The 16,072-nt window shown below is 38.7% G+C and overlaps 1 protein-coding gene across 1 annotated transcript in view; it reads left to right on the top strand.

Moving 5' to 3' along the window:
* LOC121947546 (nucleolar protein 4-like) overlaps nucleotides 1-16,072 on the top strand; it is a 194,629-nt gene that overhangs the window by 166,108 nt on the left and 12,449 nt on the right. Inside the window, exons 6-10 of the mRNA XM_042492641.2 lie at nucleotides 5,156-5,643; nucleotides 6,586-6,777; nucleotides 7,130-7,318; nucleotides 12,653-12,766; nucleotides 14,037-14,268. Coding sequence (XP_042348575.2) covers nucleotides 5,156-5,643; nucleotides 6,586-6,777; nucleotides 7,130-7,318; nucleotides 12,653-12,766; nucleotides 14,037-14,268 — 1,215 coding nt within the window. The remainder of the gene's footprint in view (nucleotides 1-5,155; nucleotides 5,644-6,585; nucleotides 6,778-7,129; nucleotides 7,319-12,652; nucleotides 12,767-14,036; nucleotides 14,269-16,072) is intronic.

Raw genomic sequence — 16,072 nt, 5'->3', positions numbered from 1 at the left:
CTCAGATGTTTTGATTTCTTTCAAAAACAAGGAAAAAAACAGCAACTTGACAAGAAATGTTCCACAAATTGCAAGAAAAAGTATATTTATAAAATATGAAGCACAGAAAAACTATGTTTATAATTGTTATTAATAAATATTGAAAATTATGTTGCAGAATTATTTCTAAGTACTTTTTAAGTACTTTTGTTCCAAGTCATTCTTGTTTGTTTTTTTGTTTTTTTAACTTTCCTTTTTCTTTCTTTTTTTTGTGCTAATTTTCTCTCTTTTTTCTGTCACTTCTCAAATTTCTCATCACCTTCTGGCCATGTTTTTGAATGAAATAGAGCCAATTTGCTCAGGTTTCAAAGAGTTAAAGAAGTAAAAGATGCATAAACGGCAGCAATACATAATATAACAGAATAACAACAACAGAGATAAAGCAGGGGTAAAGTAAAAAAAAAAACCTGAAACAACTCACTTTTACTGCTATTTAGAGGCATTTTATGTTACTTCGTACTTCTACTTTACTACATTTTAGTGGAAGATATTGTACTTTGTACTTTGTGTTTATTTGACAGGCAGTTATTTTTCAGATAGAGATCAGGGCTGACGCCGTACTTATTAATCTGTTTGACTTGTGACGCTGTGGTTTTTTGAGCCTCTCATCAAGATCCAGATGTTCAATTTTTTTCTGTAACAATATCTGAAATAGATAAACAAGCTTCATCTCTCAAATAAACATCACTAAAATGCTACTTACATATTAATACATAAGGATAATTGTCTTATTGTGCTTTGCAATTAATCAGTGGACAAGTTCTGCAAAATGAGGACTTTTGCTTTTGATATTTAAAGAACTTTTTTTGATAATATTTTTACCTTTACTTATGTAGGTTTTAACATGTAATAGAGTATTTTTTACATTGTTTTATTGGTACTTTTACATACACAAAGGATCTAAATATTTCTTCACTGTCGACCCCTCACGTGGGAAACTGCCTCTCTCCATTATGATGTTTTTGGTGCTAGAGTTTCTTTTTGTAGCTTTAAATTGAAATTTATTCTCACTTATGTCGTATCCGCTGTAAAAAGGTGGCATCAATAACGATGACGGGAGGAAGAGGATGTTACTGTGATTCAGATAAAGTGGGAGGAAGACGAGCTGGGTAATGATGATGATGATGATGATGAGGCGGTGGTGGTGTGTTGCGGTGGGGGAGGGGCGCCGCCGGTCATAATGCAGGCTGTTGACTGTGTTATTGTCTGGTCAGGCTGCAGACTGCACGGGTTTAATCAAATAAGCAGACACTGCTGCACTCGACCCCGAAACAAAAGCCTCCACAGCAGCAGCAGCAGCATGCAGACTCTCTCTCTCTGAGGACTCACTGCATTTCACTCACAACACAAAAGCTACACATTTTTTGGCCCCTATGTTATTTTATTCGCCCTCATCGTAATTGCTGGTGTCCACGGAGGCGTCGGCAGTCGGCAGTCGGTGCACAGCACATGCCTTCGGTGTAATAATTTGAAAACTCATTATTTTCTTCCCACCAGCGGACAGTTTGGACATTATTTCCTCGTGTCACGCTGTCAGTCCTGCTGCCAAGAGAGACACAGGAACTGTCTCACAATTTGATTCCAGCTGTGACACAGCTGTAGCTGAAATAACGATACTTTCGTTTTTTTCTGCAAAATCATTTAATAATTTCCTTTCATAAAAGTATACAGGGCCGTTCTAATGCTTTTCGGACTACTTTAAAGCTTCCAACTTCTTTCATGATGTTGACATTCAAGTTCTGAGTCAATATTCGAACGCTGCACAGTTTTTGTTGTTTGTTTGTGTGTATACATTTTTCACTGTTTTCAGATATAGATTCAGTGACACTAGTTTTATTAGTGTTACAGTATTTTTAGAATTAGATTCCAGTGTTGGATTGTATCGACTTGCAATTCAAACATTTCCAGTAACTTCAGAGTGTTAAGTCCAAAAGTGAGCATTTATTGAAAAAAAATCACATATGTTTCTATCTAATGATATATTGTACTCCAGTCCATATTTGGTGGTTCTCAGCCTTTATTAAAAAGCATAATTTTCACTGCAGTCACAAAAACACTGTACTCCTCAGCTCACCGCACATAAAGAAAGACACGCGTGTATTAAAAGAACAGTCTGGTAGCAATTTAACCCCTTGTAAACCTGGACAAATTGGCTTGGTTTCTTTCAAAAACATGGGAAGAAATCAATGAGCACCTTAATTAGAATTGACCCAGAAACTGGCAAGAAATTAGTAAAAAAGAAAAAGAAAATTACCTGAAAAGTAGCACAAAATCAAACAAGTAATAAACAAATTACAAAGTGAAACATTTTTTTTAAATAACAACAGGGAAATAAGCTGAAAAAAATTATAAATATAGGCTATAATTATGATCATAAGAAATACAGTTTCTTGGAAATGTTTCCTTACTGTTAAAAAAGTAATATTTTTAAATCTAATTTGTTTATAAAAAGAGGCCAAACCAATTTTGCCGTGTACGGCCCACGAGCCCATCTGATCCGGCCCGCCACGCAATTCTAAAATACGTCTAAACAAAAAAATGTCCACAGCATTTGCTTTTCTGAGATAACGCTGATGGCTGTGGGTGTCCGAGGCAGGTTCAGGGTCAGTGAACACATCACCTGAGGTTACGTGCCATCGCGTGATAACATTGGATATTGATCCGCACGTGATATGCGTCATGTGCCAGGAAACGCGAGGTGGACGCAGAATGCCGCGCTTTTCCGGAGAAATGGACAAACGATTATTTATTTGTTGATGTAAAAGCGAACAACTTTGCCTGGTTTGTGACGTGGCAGTGACGAAAAAGGTCAGTCTCGCGCGCCATTACAGCCCGAAACGTGCGAAACTGGACGAGTTGAAAGGACAAACGCGTTGTGATAAAAGTAACGTTTTTCGTCGGTGTTGGGGTGTCCAACCATCAGCTTTCATAAGACCACAGACCGACAGAGACAATGTGAGGAGGACAGTATTGTGGTGAGTGAATTAATAGCTAAAATGCTGAAACCTCGTGCAGAAGGAGTTTGTGAATGAGTGTAATTTACTGGTAATAATCGTGAAACCGTGATAACTGCGGGTTTTCATACTATCGAAATCGATAATAGTTGCATCATATGTGTTCATAATCTAGTAAAGCATCTGAACGCAGCACACGAAAACTGTAAATGTAGTTTATATATATAGCACCTTCCAAGAGCAGAGTTCACAAAGTGCTTTATTAATAAAAGATTAAAGTCTTGAAATACAGAATTTTGCATTTAAAAAAAGGCAAAGGCAAGTCTGATGTCAGTCCAAATTTCAAAGGATTAATATTCTGTCCCTCAACTAATCATTGCATTACACTTAAACAAATACAAATTCAACTTTTACATTTCTCCAAGTTACATCTAAAAATGCCCCAAAGTTTAAAAAAAAAATTAAAGCCCTTTGATGTACACAATAACACAAACTCCTAAGTGTGTGCAAAGTGTTCGGCAACACATAAACGGTGATTCTTGAAGGTGCATCATATCTCTTTTGTTAATGATATTTGTCACTTCCTGTACACAAACCCAGCAAAATAAAGCATCATGCAATCCACCAGGAAAGCACTGAGAAATGATATTTTGATGAACCATCAGAGAGCAGAATGAAAAGCAGAGACGGTTCTGAAAAATCTCACACGGAGGTGACTTCATGAAGGGAGCCTGCCATCTGCTGGGCATTAATAACAGCTATGAAATTATAGTTTGATATTTATTTATGTGTCTATTCAGGACACACACAGCAGCAATCACATGACACCTGTAATGTTAATGACTAATTCACACAGAATACGAGCTCCCGGTAATCAGTCTCTTTGTGTGCGATGTACTTATGTTGTTGTCACAACAATGAGGTTTCACGAGTCAAATGTACTTTATGCAAGAATATACAAACATTATGTATTAGTAATATGATGTCTTTACATAATGCATGTAGCTTATAGGCTGTTTTAAATGTCAAACTCTGACTCTAGAATTGCCCCTGCAGTAATTAACTGAGATCATTTTCCAGATTCTTCTTCTGATGTTCACATAATATTAAAATCTTGGAGTTATTATGACCTTAAGTCAGCCGAGGTGAGAGCAGAATCATAAGCTTTTCCTCGGGGAAAAGAATATGGGAATGTGTCTTATGTTCGCGAGCAAAAGGGAAGTGGAGGACAAAATAAAAGACAAATAAATAAGACAAGGACAAATAAGTGTACAAGCTACAAAATTAACTCTTTGAAACCTGGGCAAATTGGCTTGGCTTCCTAAAAAAAAAAAAAAAAATCATTTGAAGAAGGCAATGAGCAGCTTAAGAAGAATTAGCAAGAAATTAGTGGGAAAAAATAAAGAAAATTACCTCAAATTTAGCAAAAATAAAGTACAGTAAAATAAATTTGTCTGTAAAATAGTTCTGATAAGTATATCGTTTTCTGGCCTTTTCTCCTAGCTTTAAAAAAAAAAAAAAAAAAAAGTCCAAATCTAGTAATTTCGTGCAGTTTGCGTAACATTACTTGCCAAGTTGCTCATCGCTTGTGACAGTGACAGAATGCAGAACAAGCAAAGTTTTTTAAATGTTCCTCAAATACAAAAACTTATTTTTCCTTGTGTTGGACAACAATTTGTAGCCGATGAAAACAAGATACTTTTAAAGAATAGCAAAAATGAGGAAACATTGGTGAATCCCAAAACAATACGTACTAACGAGCTAAACAGAAATCCCGGATACGAGCAAAAAGAAGATGGCATTAGTTTAGTTCGTGTGTGATTTAGACGGACGGAGTCTCATGTTGACAGATTTATTTGTGGGTTCACGTTTGACCCACAGAGCACGCAGACGGTTGCAGGTTTTCGTCAACACGTTGTGATAAATGTGAGCTGCAGCTTGTTTCTCGTTGTTGTCAGTGTGTCTGTAACTTCGTCAGTTGTTAATGTGTGGAAGTCTCTTCTCACATCCCACTGAACGCTCGTCCTCCGCGGAGAGCTCATCTGCTGCTGGAGACGGGTGGCGAATAAACATCACAAACAACAAGCAACAACAGTTTAGCAACAGAAAAATGTGTTTGTCAATCTGTGAAATTTAACCTCTCCCTCTCCTCCTCCTTTCAGAGGATTCATCATCAGAGAGCGGCAGTGGAAACGGCCTGCCCGCCCTGACCCCTCCCTCCTCCGCTGTAACGGACGCCGCCATCGTCAGAGAAACAGAGGTCATTAATGGCAACGGCGGCCCCGCCCCGCTGGACTTCAGCACGCCCACGTCCTCTTCCTCACCGTCAGAGGACCAGCAGCCGATGAACCTGAGCGACCCCGCCCCTCAGCGCCTGCCCCTGTCCACCTCACACCTGCCCGTCACCGTGTCGGCGGCGGCCGCGGCGCTGCTCGGCGCTCTGCACCCCAATGCCCCCGAGGAGCTCCGCAGGAAGTACCCGCTGGCTGCCAAACCTCCCCTGGCTCCACACCCGGCCCTGCCTCTGCCGCTGCCGCACACACACACACCTCACACACATAATGCACACACTCCCAACACACACTCCCAGTCCCACACACACACCGCAGAGCTGCGACTGGACCGAGACGGCAGGGAGTACGGGGGCAAGGTGAGACCTCACAGCAGCGTACTTACACTTCAAAATACGTTTTTCCAAAACAAGCTTTAACAATATTATACATTGATATTATTTTGTACTTTCATAGAGTTTGTTTTTTAACCAGCATCAGTTTCTCATCAATAATATTAAATATTCATTCACTTTCAGAATTTTAATCCTTTAAATGCCACGGTTTTGTCATGATGCCACTATGAAAAAAAACAAAGAAAATGAATCAGTTTCAACATACTAAATGCTAAGTAGATTTTTGTTGGTTATCACAGACTACAGTATATCACTGATTTGCAGCAACATTGATTTTTATACATTATTTTTTTCTGTAGTGTCAAATACTCACACTCATACTGCTCTGAACACAGAAAAGGTGCTTTTTATAACGAGGCCATTAAAATGATATTAATTTAAATATTTTATAGATATTTTTCATAGAGTTTATTTTTTAACAAACATTAGTCCTACATATAAATATCAAATAATCATGATTTTACACCCTTAAATGAGAAAAAAACAATTATTTGCAGTACACTATATGCATAGTAGTTTATTTATTTATTTGTTATATGTTTTTCTGCTTTGATGGCTGTGGGATCAAAAATGTCAGTTTGAATGGGTTTCACTGGAGCATTTTTTGCACTTAACAGTCTGAATTTAACTATTTAGTTTCCACAGTGTATTTTAGACTTATTGTAGGAGCTGAGCTGCAAATTCCAAGATTAAACAAAAATACTCAATCTTGCCAAAACTGAGGCCATATGCATGAACACAGCCAGAATGATGAAAAAATGAAGAATGAAAGTGCGTAAAATGCACCAAACAGTCTCTTAAGGGTTAAAAACGCGTCCACCGGAACAGTGAAACAGCTCATAATGTTAAAAACACACAAAACAAAACTTTCACTCAGCTGATAATAAAACGGATGTTGGTGTTCAGTCCCCTCAGTACAGCTCAGGTGGCAGCTACGACAGCATGAAGATGGACTTGGGTGCCGAGGACCTGACTACGGGGCGTCACGGCAGCCAGGTCGCCCCCGACGATGACGACGATGACCACGACGACCACGACGACAACGACAAGATCAACGACACAGAGGGAGTCGATCCCGAGAGACTAAAGGCCTTCAATGTAAGTCAGAGTCAGTGTGTGTTGGATCCCGTGATGTCCCCGCGGGGATCAATAACGTGTCTCCTGAAATTCATAAAAAAAAAAGATATTGAAGAGCTGAAATTCTGCTCTGCTCTTAAAACCTGTCAGTGCCATAGATCACACACACTTAGAGGTAAAAAAGCACCAAGACTCTTAAAACCCACACGAAGGAACACAGAGGACATACAGAAAGCTCCACTTACCGTTTTTTATATATAAAATGGATCCGACAGGGCCGGACGGTAAATCCCAACCACAGAGGACACGAACACGCAGCTGCACACAGACGGTGAAGCTCCATTTCTCTAACAGCTGTGTTGTCCTCCTGCAGATGTTTGTGCGTCTGTTTGTGGACGAGAACTTGGATCGGATGGTTCCCATCTCAAAACAGCCCAAGGAGAAGATCCAGGCCATCATCGAGTCCTGCAGCAGACAGTTCCCAGAATTCCAGGAACGCGCCCGCAAGCGCATCCGCACCTACCTCAAATCCTGCCGACGCATGAAGAAGAACGGCATGGAGGTACCGTACCTGCTCGTTTCTTTGTTTATTTGTAAACGCAGTGTCTTAATTAACCCGATGGACCGATATCAGAGTCAGTTCATAACCTTCGTCACTTTCGAAACGTTGATATGAAACATGTGAAACTTACTCATGTAATTTATCCTTGGATCTTTAGAAACATACAACTTCTTCTTCTGGCAACTCAGCTGTCTTAACCCTTTGAAACTTGGACAAATTTGTTTGATTTCTCCCTAAAACATAGGAAAAATGCAGAAAGAAGAAAAAAGTACAATATTATCTATAAATTTGTGAAAAATTAAATGAATAAAAAAACTAGGTAAAACAAGGAAATTACCTGTTAAAAGTGTTTAAATAATAATAGTAATTTAAAATGTATAATTATGATCATTCTAAATATAGTTTTTGGACATTTTTTCTTAGCTTTTTAAATTGCAATTATTTTCCAAATTTACTAACCCCCTGCAATTTGAGGAACATTTATTGTCATGTTGCTCATTGACTTTTTTCCCATGTTTCCAAAAGAAAGCAAACAAATTTTCTCAGAGTTGGATCGTTTAAATACTTGTGAAAGTTTTTATCATCGTTATTCTGCCAAGTATTTTCTCGATTAATCACCTTTCCATTAAAGTTCGTAATCTAGCAGAAAATACACATTTTAATTGCCAAATATGTCTTGTTTGGTCCGACCAAAAGTCTAGAAACACAATATATTCAGTTTAAAGTGATGCAAAGCAGTTTTATCACACTGGGGAAGCTAAAACCAGAGAATGGCACCATGAATCAATAAATAAAATATTATTTACATAAAAATAATACATTTAAAAGGACTATAATAAAGGTAGAATATGAGTAGTTTTAGTATTGATAGTATTAGTATCAGTAGTAGTTATTATTACAACTTTAACGTATGAACATTTCTGAAATGCAGCAGTGATTTGTGATTCTGTTTTTATGCTTTTAGCGACATGACTTGAACGCAGCGTTCGGCGGTTTTGAGAAATCGTTTTAATTCAGTCGGAGCTGCACGGACGAATTACTGTGCGATGGGCTCTGTGCCGCAGACCTGACACCTGCTCTCAGAAAGCTTTTAGACTGACAGACATGTAATTCCCCTCCACTCTGCAGATAATTTAGAGGCAGAATTAACCGCGTCGCTCTCATCTGCATCATAAGTGTAGATATTACGTTTATGAAAAATATTCTTCAAAGTAATGCGACCAAATCAAAATCACTCGCAAGCCTTTTCCACCCGAAAATATAGAATAAAATAAAGATATTATTTACCTGTTTTTAGGTGACCAATCAAATCACTGGGAATAAATAGTTGTGAAAATAAATGTTTAAAAAAAATTATAAAATACATTTATAATAATAATTAATATAAATTTAAGATATGGTTTATAGAGGTAGTGTGAGTCAGCTGTGGTTCAGCCAGCAATCTTGAAAAAGCATTTTTTTTCTCTGATGCTCTCTTTTGTATTCTGCGGTTCATTCACGGGGGTGTTTTTGATCAGCAACATGTTCAGAGAAGATAATTCCCACAATTCACTGCTGGCCTCGCTTCTTTTGTCAGTCAGTCGACTCCTGCGGGAGCCAGTCAGCTAGAGGACATCCTGGTTTCTTTCCTGATGGTTCTCGTTCAGTACAGTGTGTGCTGTATCTCTGCACTGAGCTAAAATGTTCTCCGCTGTGTTTTTTAAACATTGTGCGAGTTCCTGATTAAACGCTTCACACAGAAGCAAATGCAGAAACAGGAGAGGGAATAAACAGATCACAGGAAGTTAAATGAGCTTAAAGAAGGACAAATGTTTTGCTCCAGACTCAAAAATCAAAAGATTCAGACTCAGATCAAAACACAAAAACAGTCTCTAGATTGTTTAGGAACGTGCGATTTGTTCATATATATTGTCTTATCAGTAAAGCAAACATTTATTAGTGTATAAAAGCAATTATCCTCTCAAAAAATGATTTTTTTTGTTTTGCTCCCAGTTTAACTGTGTACATTTACTGTATAAATCCCAAATCAGTGGCTGAAATCTATTTTAATACATCTCCATCCTCAGTATTTGTTTATTTGTAATCAGCCATGTATCATTGGGGGAATTTCTTCAAATTTGGCACAAACGTCAACTTGCATTCAAGGTTGAATTTAGAGTTTGAATTTATGAAATTAGAATTTGATGGTCAAAAGCTCAAGGTCAGTTTGACCTTGCACCCATCTCATTCTGTGGAACACGATATCTCAAGTAGGAAATTTCCTTTAATTTGGCACAAACGTCCACTTGGACTCACCTTCGAACTGATAAGATTTTGTTTGTCAAAGGTCCCTGCGACCAGGCATCTGTCGTGTTTTCTTGAATGCGATATCTGAAGAATACCTAGAGGGAATTTCTTAAAATTTGACAAAAATTTCCACTTGGACCTAAAATTTGGTGGTCAGAAGGTCAAGGTCACTATGTCCTTGCATCCGTCTCATTCGCTTGAACGCAATATCTCAAGAGGTCCATTAGGGAGTTTTCTTAAATTTGGCTCAAAAGTTTCACTTAAGGATGAAATGATTAAAATTTGGTGGTCGAAGGTCAAAAGTACCTGCCCAGGGACTGCAAGCAGAAAATGACAATTTTGCCAAAACCCTTCAAAATGCATCTGTCCTTTTTTCATGTAAGGTTGATGTTTTATTGTGCACCGTCCCTGTCTAAATAAAATTACATTACATTAAAGGTCAAGGTCACTGTGACGTCACAAAACATGTTCTTGGCCATAACGTGAAAATTTATACGCTGATTATGACAAAAATTTTTACTCAATTGTCTAACAGGATAAAAATTATGATATTTATATACAAAGGTCAAAGGTCGGCCTTACTCTGAGATCATAATGTTCTCCAAAAACACTTTTCTGGCTGTTGTTTACCATCATGGTAACTCAGGAACAGAAGGGAAGACATTTGGTCGGATACTGAATGTGTGACACTAATTTTGAGTGTCGACCTTTAAACTGTTCTGACTAAAAAGATCTTCGGTTCTGCAGTGAGAAGCAGACTTTGATGTTAACTGTAAGTGCAACTTTTATAGTTCATAATTGAAGAATTATATATATTCAGTATTTTAATATTCATTTTACTAAAAAAAAAACCCAACTTGGTTTAACCTTGGTGTTTGCTCCCTGAGTCTTCTCCAGTAGTTGTTTTCACCCTCTTAAAGTCACAATAATATAATATTTAGTATGGATTTATAATGTAATGTATTTGTGTATGGTTCAATGATAACAAACAGTTATCATCTCTTGTGAAAAAAAAGGATGGAAAGTGCCTGCAAATGGGCTGTAACTATAGAAACAACAAGCTGCAGTCAGCTTATTTCAGTGTACAGATGTGACACGGTGCAGAATATCGAGACCCATCAAGTGACAAACTGACTTAAAGTGACAGATGTGTGCTGTTAATACTTTTCACACTTGATAAAACAACATGTGCAGGAACCAGCAGGAACCAGCAGGGCGTATGCAGTGACGCAGATAGTTCAACGATGTGATCTTTTCTAGTGATTAAAAAAGAATAATGTCTGTAACAAAGACTGTCATGCTGTCAGACCGTTTCTCACTGAGATAACGAGGATCTAACTAATCCAGTACCCTTCATCTAGAGGTCAAAGGTTGTCACTTCCACTTCTTCTTCTTGGAGAAATTAACTTTCATACCAGTGACTGAAGTCGAGCCTGAAGTTATCGAGTTTGTCTGAATTGAGTCCAATGGTGAAAGGTTATTTAATCCAGAAGTAAAATACAAGTATGTTAACCGTTGAAAACCTGGCATCAGCATCCTTTCACAAGCTTTCAAATCTTTTTAACCAAAGCAAACTGGTTTCACTAATAAGTAAATTGGTGATTAAATTCCTAGAAAAAAAAAAGAAAAATTACCTGAAAATGGTCTTAAGAAGAGACAAAGAATTACAAGAAAATTCTCCAAAAAATCCAGAAGATAGACATCAAACAAAAGCCAGACTTTGTTGTATTAAGTTACTGTAAGCCGTAAATTCACCGTCTCTAAGCAGAAGGTCTCTGCTCCTCTGTGCAGCCGCCTGCATGTCTGCAGCTCCTTGTTCCAAAGAGTAGCATGAAAATCAAGAGCACTCACTTTGCAGCAAAATCTGGGGCCCAAAACGTCCACAAAAGTACACTGCAGAGCACACTGACTCGCAAAAACAACCCCAAAGTCTCAGTTGACTGAAAGTCTCTGAGTGATGATTCAGATCTCCAACTATCAAGCGCCAGCCCTATTTAAATTATATTTTGGGGATTTTTAAATACCCTGCTAAATCATAATACCCTAATCCTGATCGAGCCTAAATTATATCTACTAATGGCTCCACAATCATGAACACCAGCTTTAAAATACTCTTTCATGTATTCATTTGCGATAAAATAAAAGAATAGTATAATATTATACAACGAAACAACACTTAAAAGGAGTTTTTCTGCATTATGAATATTAAAACATCTGATACTTTAAGTACATTTTGCTGTTAATACTTCTGTACATTTACTTTAAAATTTTAAATTCAGGACTTTGACATTATTTTTACAGTAGTGTTCTTCACTTCTTCTGCAGCTGACTGCGTTTTGAATAAATCCACTGCTTGGTTGAGTGTTATGGGAGTACTGGTGATGGTGATCAGTGACTGTGGAGTCTGAGAGGCAACAGGCTGCTTCACTCTGAGTCAGTCACTGAAATGTCTCTGCTGCCCCCCTGTGGTGAATCATGACGTGATACTACACGGTGCTGTAATGATAATTAAATATTATCAAAATGATAATGATAATACTTCTTTTTTTAATTCAGCACTTTTCAAAATATAGTTTCAAAGTGCTTTACATGGTTGAACTGGAAACAAAAAAATCAGGATTAACAGAACGTTATTACATTATAAAGGAAATTAAATGTGCAAAAGTAATATTATTTTTTTAAAAACAGTAACAAACAGACAATACATGTTGAAAATGAAATGATTTGCTTACTTTGCTTTAAAAAATGTATTGAGTTAACTTTTTTTGATAAATGTTAAAACTCTTGTTTCTTCTTGTTTTTCCTCCTGTACAGAAACAACTTGTGGATATTGTGTTGTTTATATAGTTAACAGCTGAGTGTTTTGTTGTGTTCTGATCCGTCCAGTAAATAATCCTTCTAGTCTAATTTAATCAGAAAATAACTACAACATAAAAGGCAGTGTCGGCCTGTATGTAAATCCTCCCGTCCTCACTTCAGTCATAACTGAATATATTATTTATATTCATTCACTAATTTTATTCCATGATGTCTCTGTTTTTTCTGCAGACCCGCCCGACTCCACCTCACCTCACCTCAGCCATGGCCGAGAACATCCTGGCAGCCGCCTGCGAGAGCGAATCACGCAACGCTGCAAAGAGGATGCGCCTTGACACTTATCACGTAAGTGTGTGTTCATATTTAAAAGAAACAAACATTTCTTGTTTTTTATTTGACTAATTAATGAACATTAAAGCAGGCTGCCCTCGGTCTGGTCTGTTCAGAACAGAGCTGTTTAATTAAAAATCACTAATACTGAAAGAAATGTCTCTGGGTCCAGACCTGAAACCGCCCACGCCGCTGAGCTGCCTGATTCGTTTGCCATTGTGACATGAAACAGCATTTTCTCTGTTAAAAATTAAAAAACAAGTGACCAGTGAGCACTGTGGGCAGACTAACTATTTACCAATCAGGGTCACAAGCAGGAAAAATGTTGTTGATGTGGAACGGTTTATTGTCCTGCTGGAGGGGTCACTGCCATCAGGGAGCGCCGCTGTCAGGAGGGGGGGGCACCTGGTCTGCTGTGTTTGTGTGGGTGTAGCGGACAGCGCTCAGCAGTACCCTGCTGTGTAGAGGGGTTGATATCAGAACGTGTTTCAGCCACTTGGGGCGTTGTCATCCTTTGAAGACGATGTCATTGAGAGCCGGAGCTTGCGCAGTACCGATATCCGCAGTGGGAGATTTCTTGCCAAACGACCTATTGAACCAATCAGAAGCAGCTCCAGTGAATGCGAGTGCATGGGTTGGCTGTCATTCGTCAGTCATGCCAGAAAAGCCCCCTTTCTTATTATAATAACCTTATCTTATTTTAATAACCAATTTTAACCAAACTTATAAAAACAAACACTTGAAGAAACATCTGGGTGATGAGAATTACCTTCAAACCATCTCTGGGAAAAATTTATTTGGCTTGTTTTTTACATTTTTAATTTGACCTATTCACTAACATGGAGGGGCGGGCTTTATGACCTATACTGCAGACAGACAGCAGGGGGCGATGTTGGCCGTCTTTATATTCAGTCTGTGGGTGAAGCAGTGAAAACACTTTGAATTCAGCGTCCACTTAGACTGATACACACGTTGTGATATCGATGCAGCAGGGTAACGCTGAGCTGTGGGGTGCGTGCCGTGTTTTTCTGCAAACTGGGAGCACGCCGACCGCATATGTAACACTCTGACTTTACATAAGTACGTCATACAACCCCTAACTATCACTTTAAATCTCAGTGACACTTAAATTTTGTCAAAGAAACATTTTCAGCGTCCTAAAAGACAGTTAGCAGTAAAATTCCTCTAAATCATAACACTGAGGTCTTAGTTGCATTTTTTGTCCACCCAGCTTTCTGTACAGTATTTTTTTTTAACAAAAGAAATGTCCCGTGTCCTCCTCCAGGATGAGCAGATCTCTCTGGACAAGCCGTCCAGCGGGGGAGGCGGTCTGAGGGAGCCGGCGTCCCTCGCTCACTCCGCCTACTCTCTGGCCGCATCAGCCTTCTCCTCCCAGGACACCCAGCTCTACATCAACGGAGCCGGCCTCAGCTACGGTTACCGTGGATACCCGGGCCTGGGCGCTGCCATGCAACATCCCGTTTCCCTGACGACCGGCGCTGCTACTCAGAGCAACGGTAAGGGAATGGGCGAGGTGGGGAGAGACACAGGAAGAGGGTCTTTATGGAGACGGACAACAAATGGTAGTTAGAGGGACGGGTGAATTAAAGAGGAAGCAGGCGGTCAGGAGGGAGGAGATGAAAAGAAACAACATGAGCCGGTAATTTGAGGATGAAAGAGGAGGAGATGAAGAAAAGAGGGCAGTGAAAGGAGACAGAGCAGCAGATGGCCGTGTGAAACAGAAAACACACACGATACTGATGTCGCTTAAATACTCAAAGTCATGTTGCTAAAACACAATTATTATCTGAAAACTTGAACTGAGGTGTGTGCATCTTTTCCGTGTCCGTCAGTTTCTGTAAAAGTTTCAAGACAAAGGTTTGATAACAAGATTTTTGTCAAGCAGAAAGATTCGTGCTCAGCAAACTTACCCTGAATGTTAACTGTTTGTCACAGCTAATATGTGTGTGTGTGTATGTATATATATATATATATATGTGTGTGTGTATACACACAAAACAGCATATTTTTTCTATAATCAATTGTAGACAGTATTGGAGGAAGTATTTAGATATTTTACTCGAGTAAAATAAATACTTCACTGTAAAAATACTGTTACAAGTAAAAGTCTTGCATTGAAAATGATATTTAAGTAATATTAAGTGAGTAATAATCATATAATTAGGAACATGTACTTAAAGTAAGTAAAAGTACCCAATGCAGAAAAATCTAAATTAAATAGAAAAAATATTAACCCAAAAAACTAAAAATCATTCTAGATAAGTTAGAAAATACAATTTTTTAAAAATTATAAATAGTTGCAAAGTCTTTTTTCTTTTTTTTCAGCTTATTGATTATTTGACAAATTGTTTCTGCTGTACTTGCATTAACTGTTGGTAGTTCAGTTTATAACAAAACATCATATTTTATAAAATGTTCTCATGCTTTTTATGCAGAAATCTGAATTTGTAGTAACTAAGGCTCTCGGATGAATCTAGTAAAGTAAAAATGTTTCCCCCTGAGATCTAGTGGAGTATAAGTACAACGTGGCATAAGTGAGATGCAGGTGGTCCTTCGTCCTCCTCTTCCTCATGTTCAGCGCTGCTGCTGCTGCTTTCGGCACCGCGGTCACCTGACCCTCCTCTTCCTCAGTGTCAGGCAGGAGGTTAAATGCTGTTTTCATGATGCTGTCAGTCACAATCGCCAGTCCAATTTTTCAGTACGCTTTTGTACTTTTTGGTAAATTCCAGAGTAAATCGTTACAGACTGAAACGATGTCGCCACATTGTTTTCTTGTCCCATATCATTGTAATCTATTACTATTACAGGAAGAGTACACCTGTATGTATGACTTCTCAGCTTCTTTTTTAAAGTCCTTTCTGGGTCAGACGCGCTTCAGATTGTGGTGTGAGCGCTACCGAAGCGTGATGGAGCGAGAGATGAGGGGATGCTAAAAAAGGCGCTCCGGCCAAAATCTTTGTGCTCTCGCCTCGCTCCTCGCTCTGCTCACAATCACACGGACATGTTCAGCTAGAGCGACTGTGAGACGAGAGACAGACGAGATCAGCGTTATTTCGTGCTTTAGCGCCCCCTAGCTGTAACAGTCAGACAGCTGCTCGCACGCCGTTGTGACGCCTCGCTGTTCTGTATAAAACATCAAATCGCAGAAAGGGTCCACAGAGTGATCTCGCCTCCGGGCCAGGAACGGAGGTAGTAACAGCGCCAAAACGAGGTCTGTGTGAAATGTAAAGCCAGAAAGACGTGACCATGGACGTGCTGAAAATACAAAATATATTTATGTTAAATATTTCTTCTGTCACA

This window comes from Plectropomus leopardus, chromosome 9 (genome assembly GCF_026936395.1).
Source record: "Plectropomus leopardus strain MGB_pleo_1.0 chromosome 9, ASM2693639v1, whole genome shotgun sequence".
NCBI classification, from domain to species: domain Eukaryota; kingdom Metazoa; phylum Chordata; class Actinopteri; order Perciformes; family Serranidae; genus Plectropomus; species Plectropomus leopardus.
Note: the sequence above shows the minus strand (reverse complement) of the source record. Positions and strands in the feature narration are given on the sequence as shown.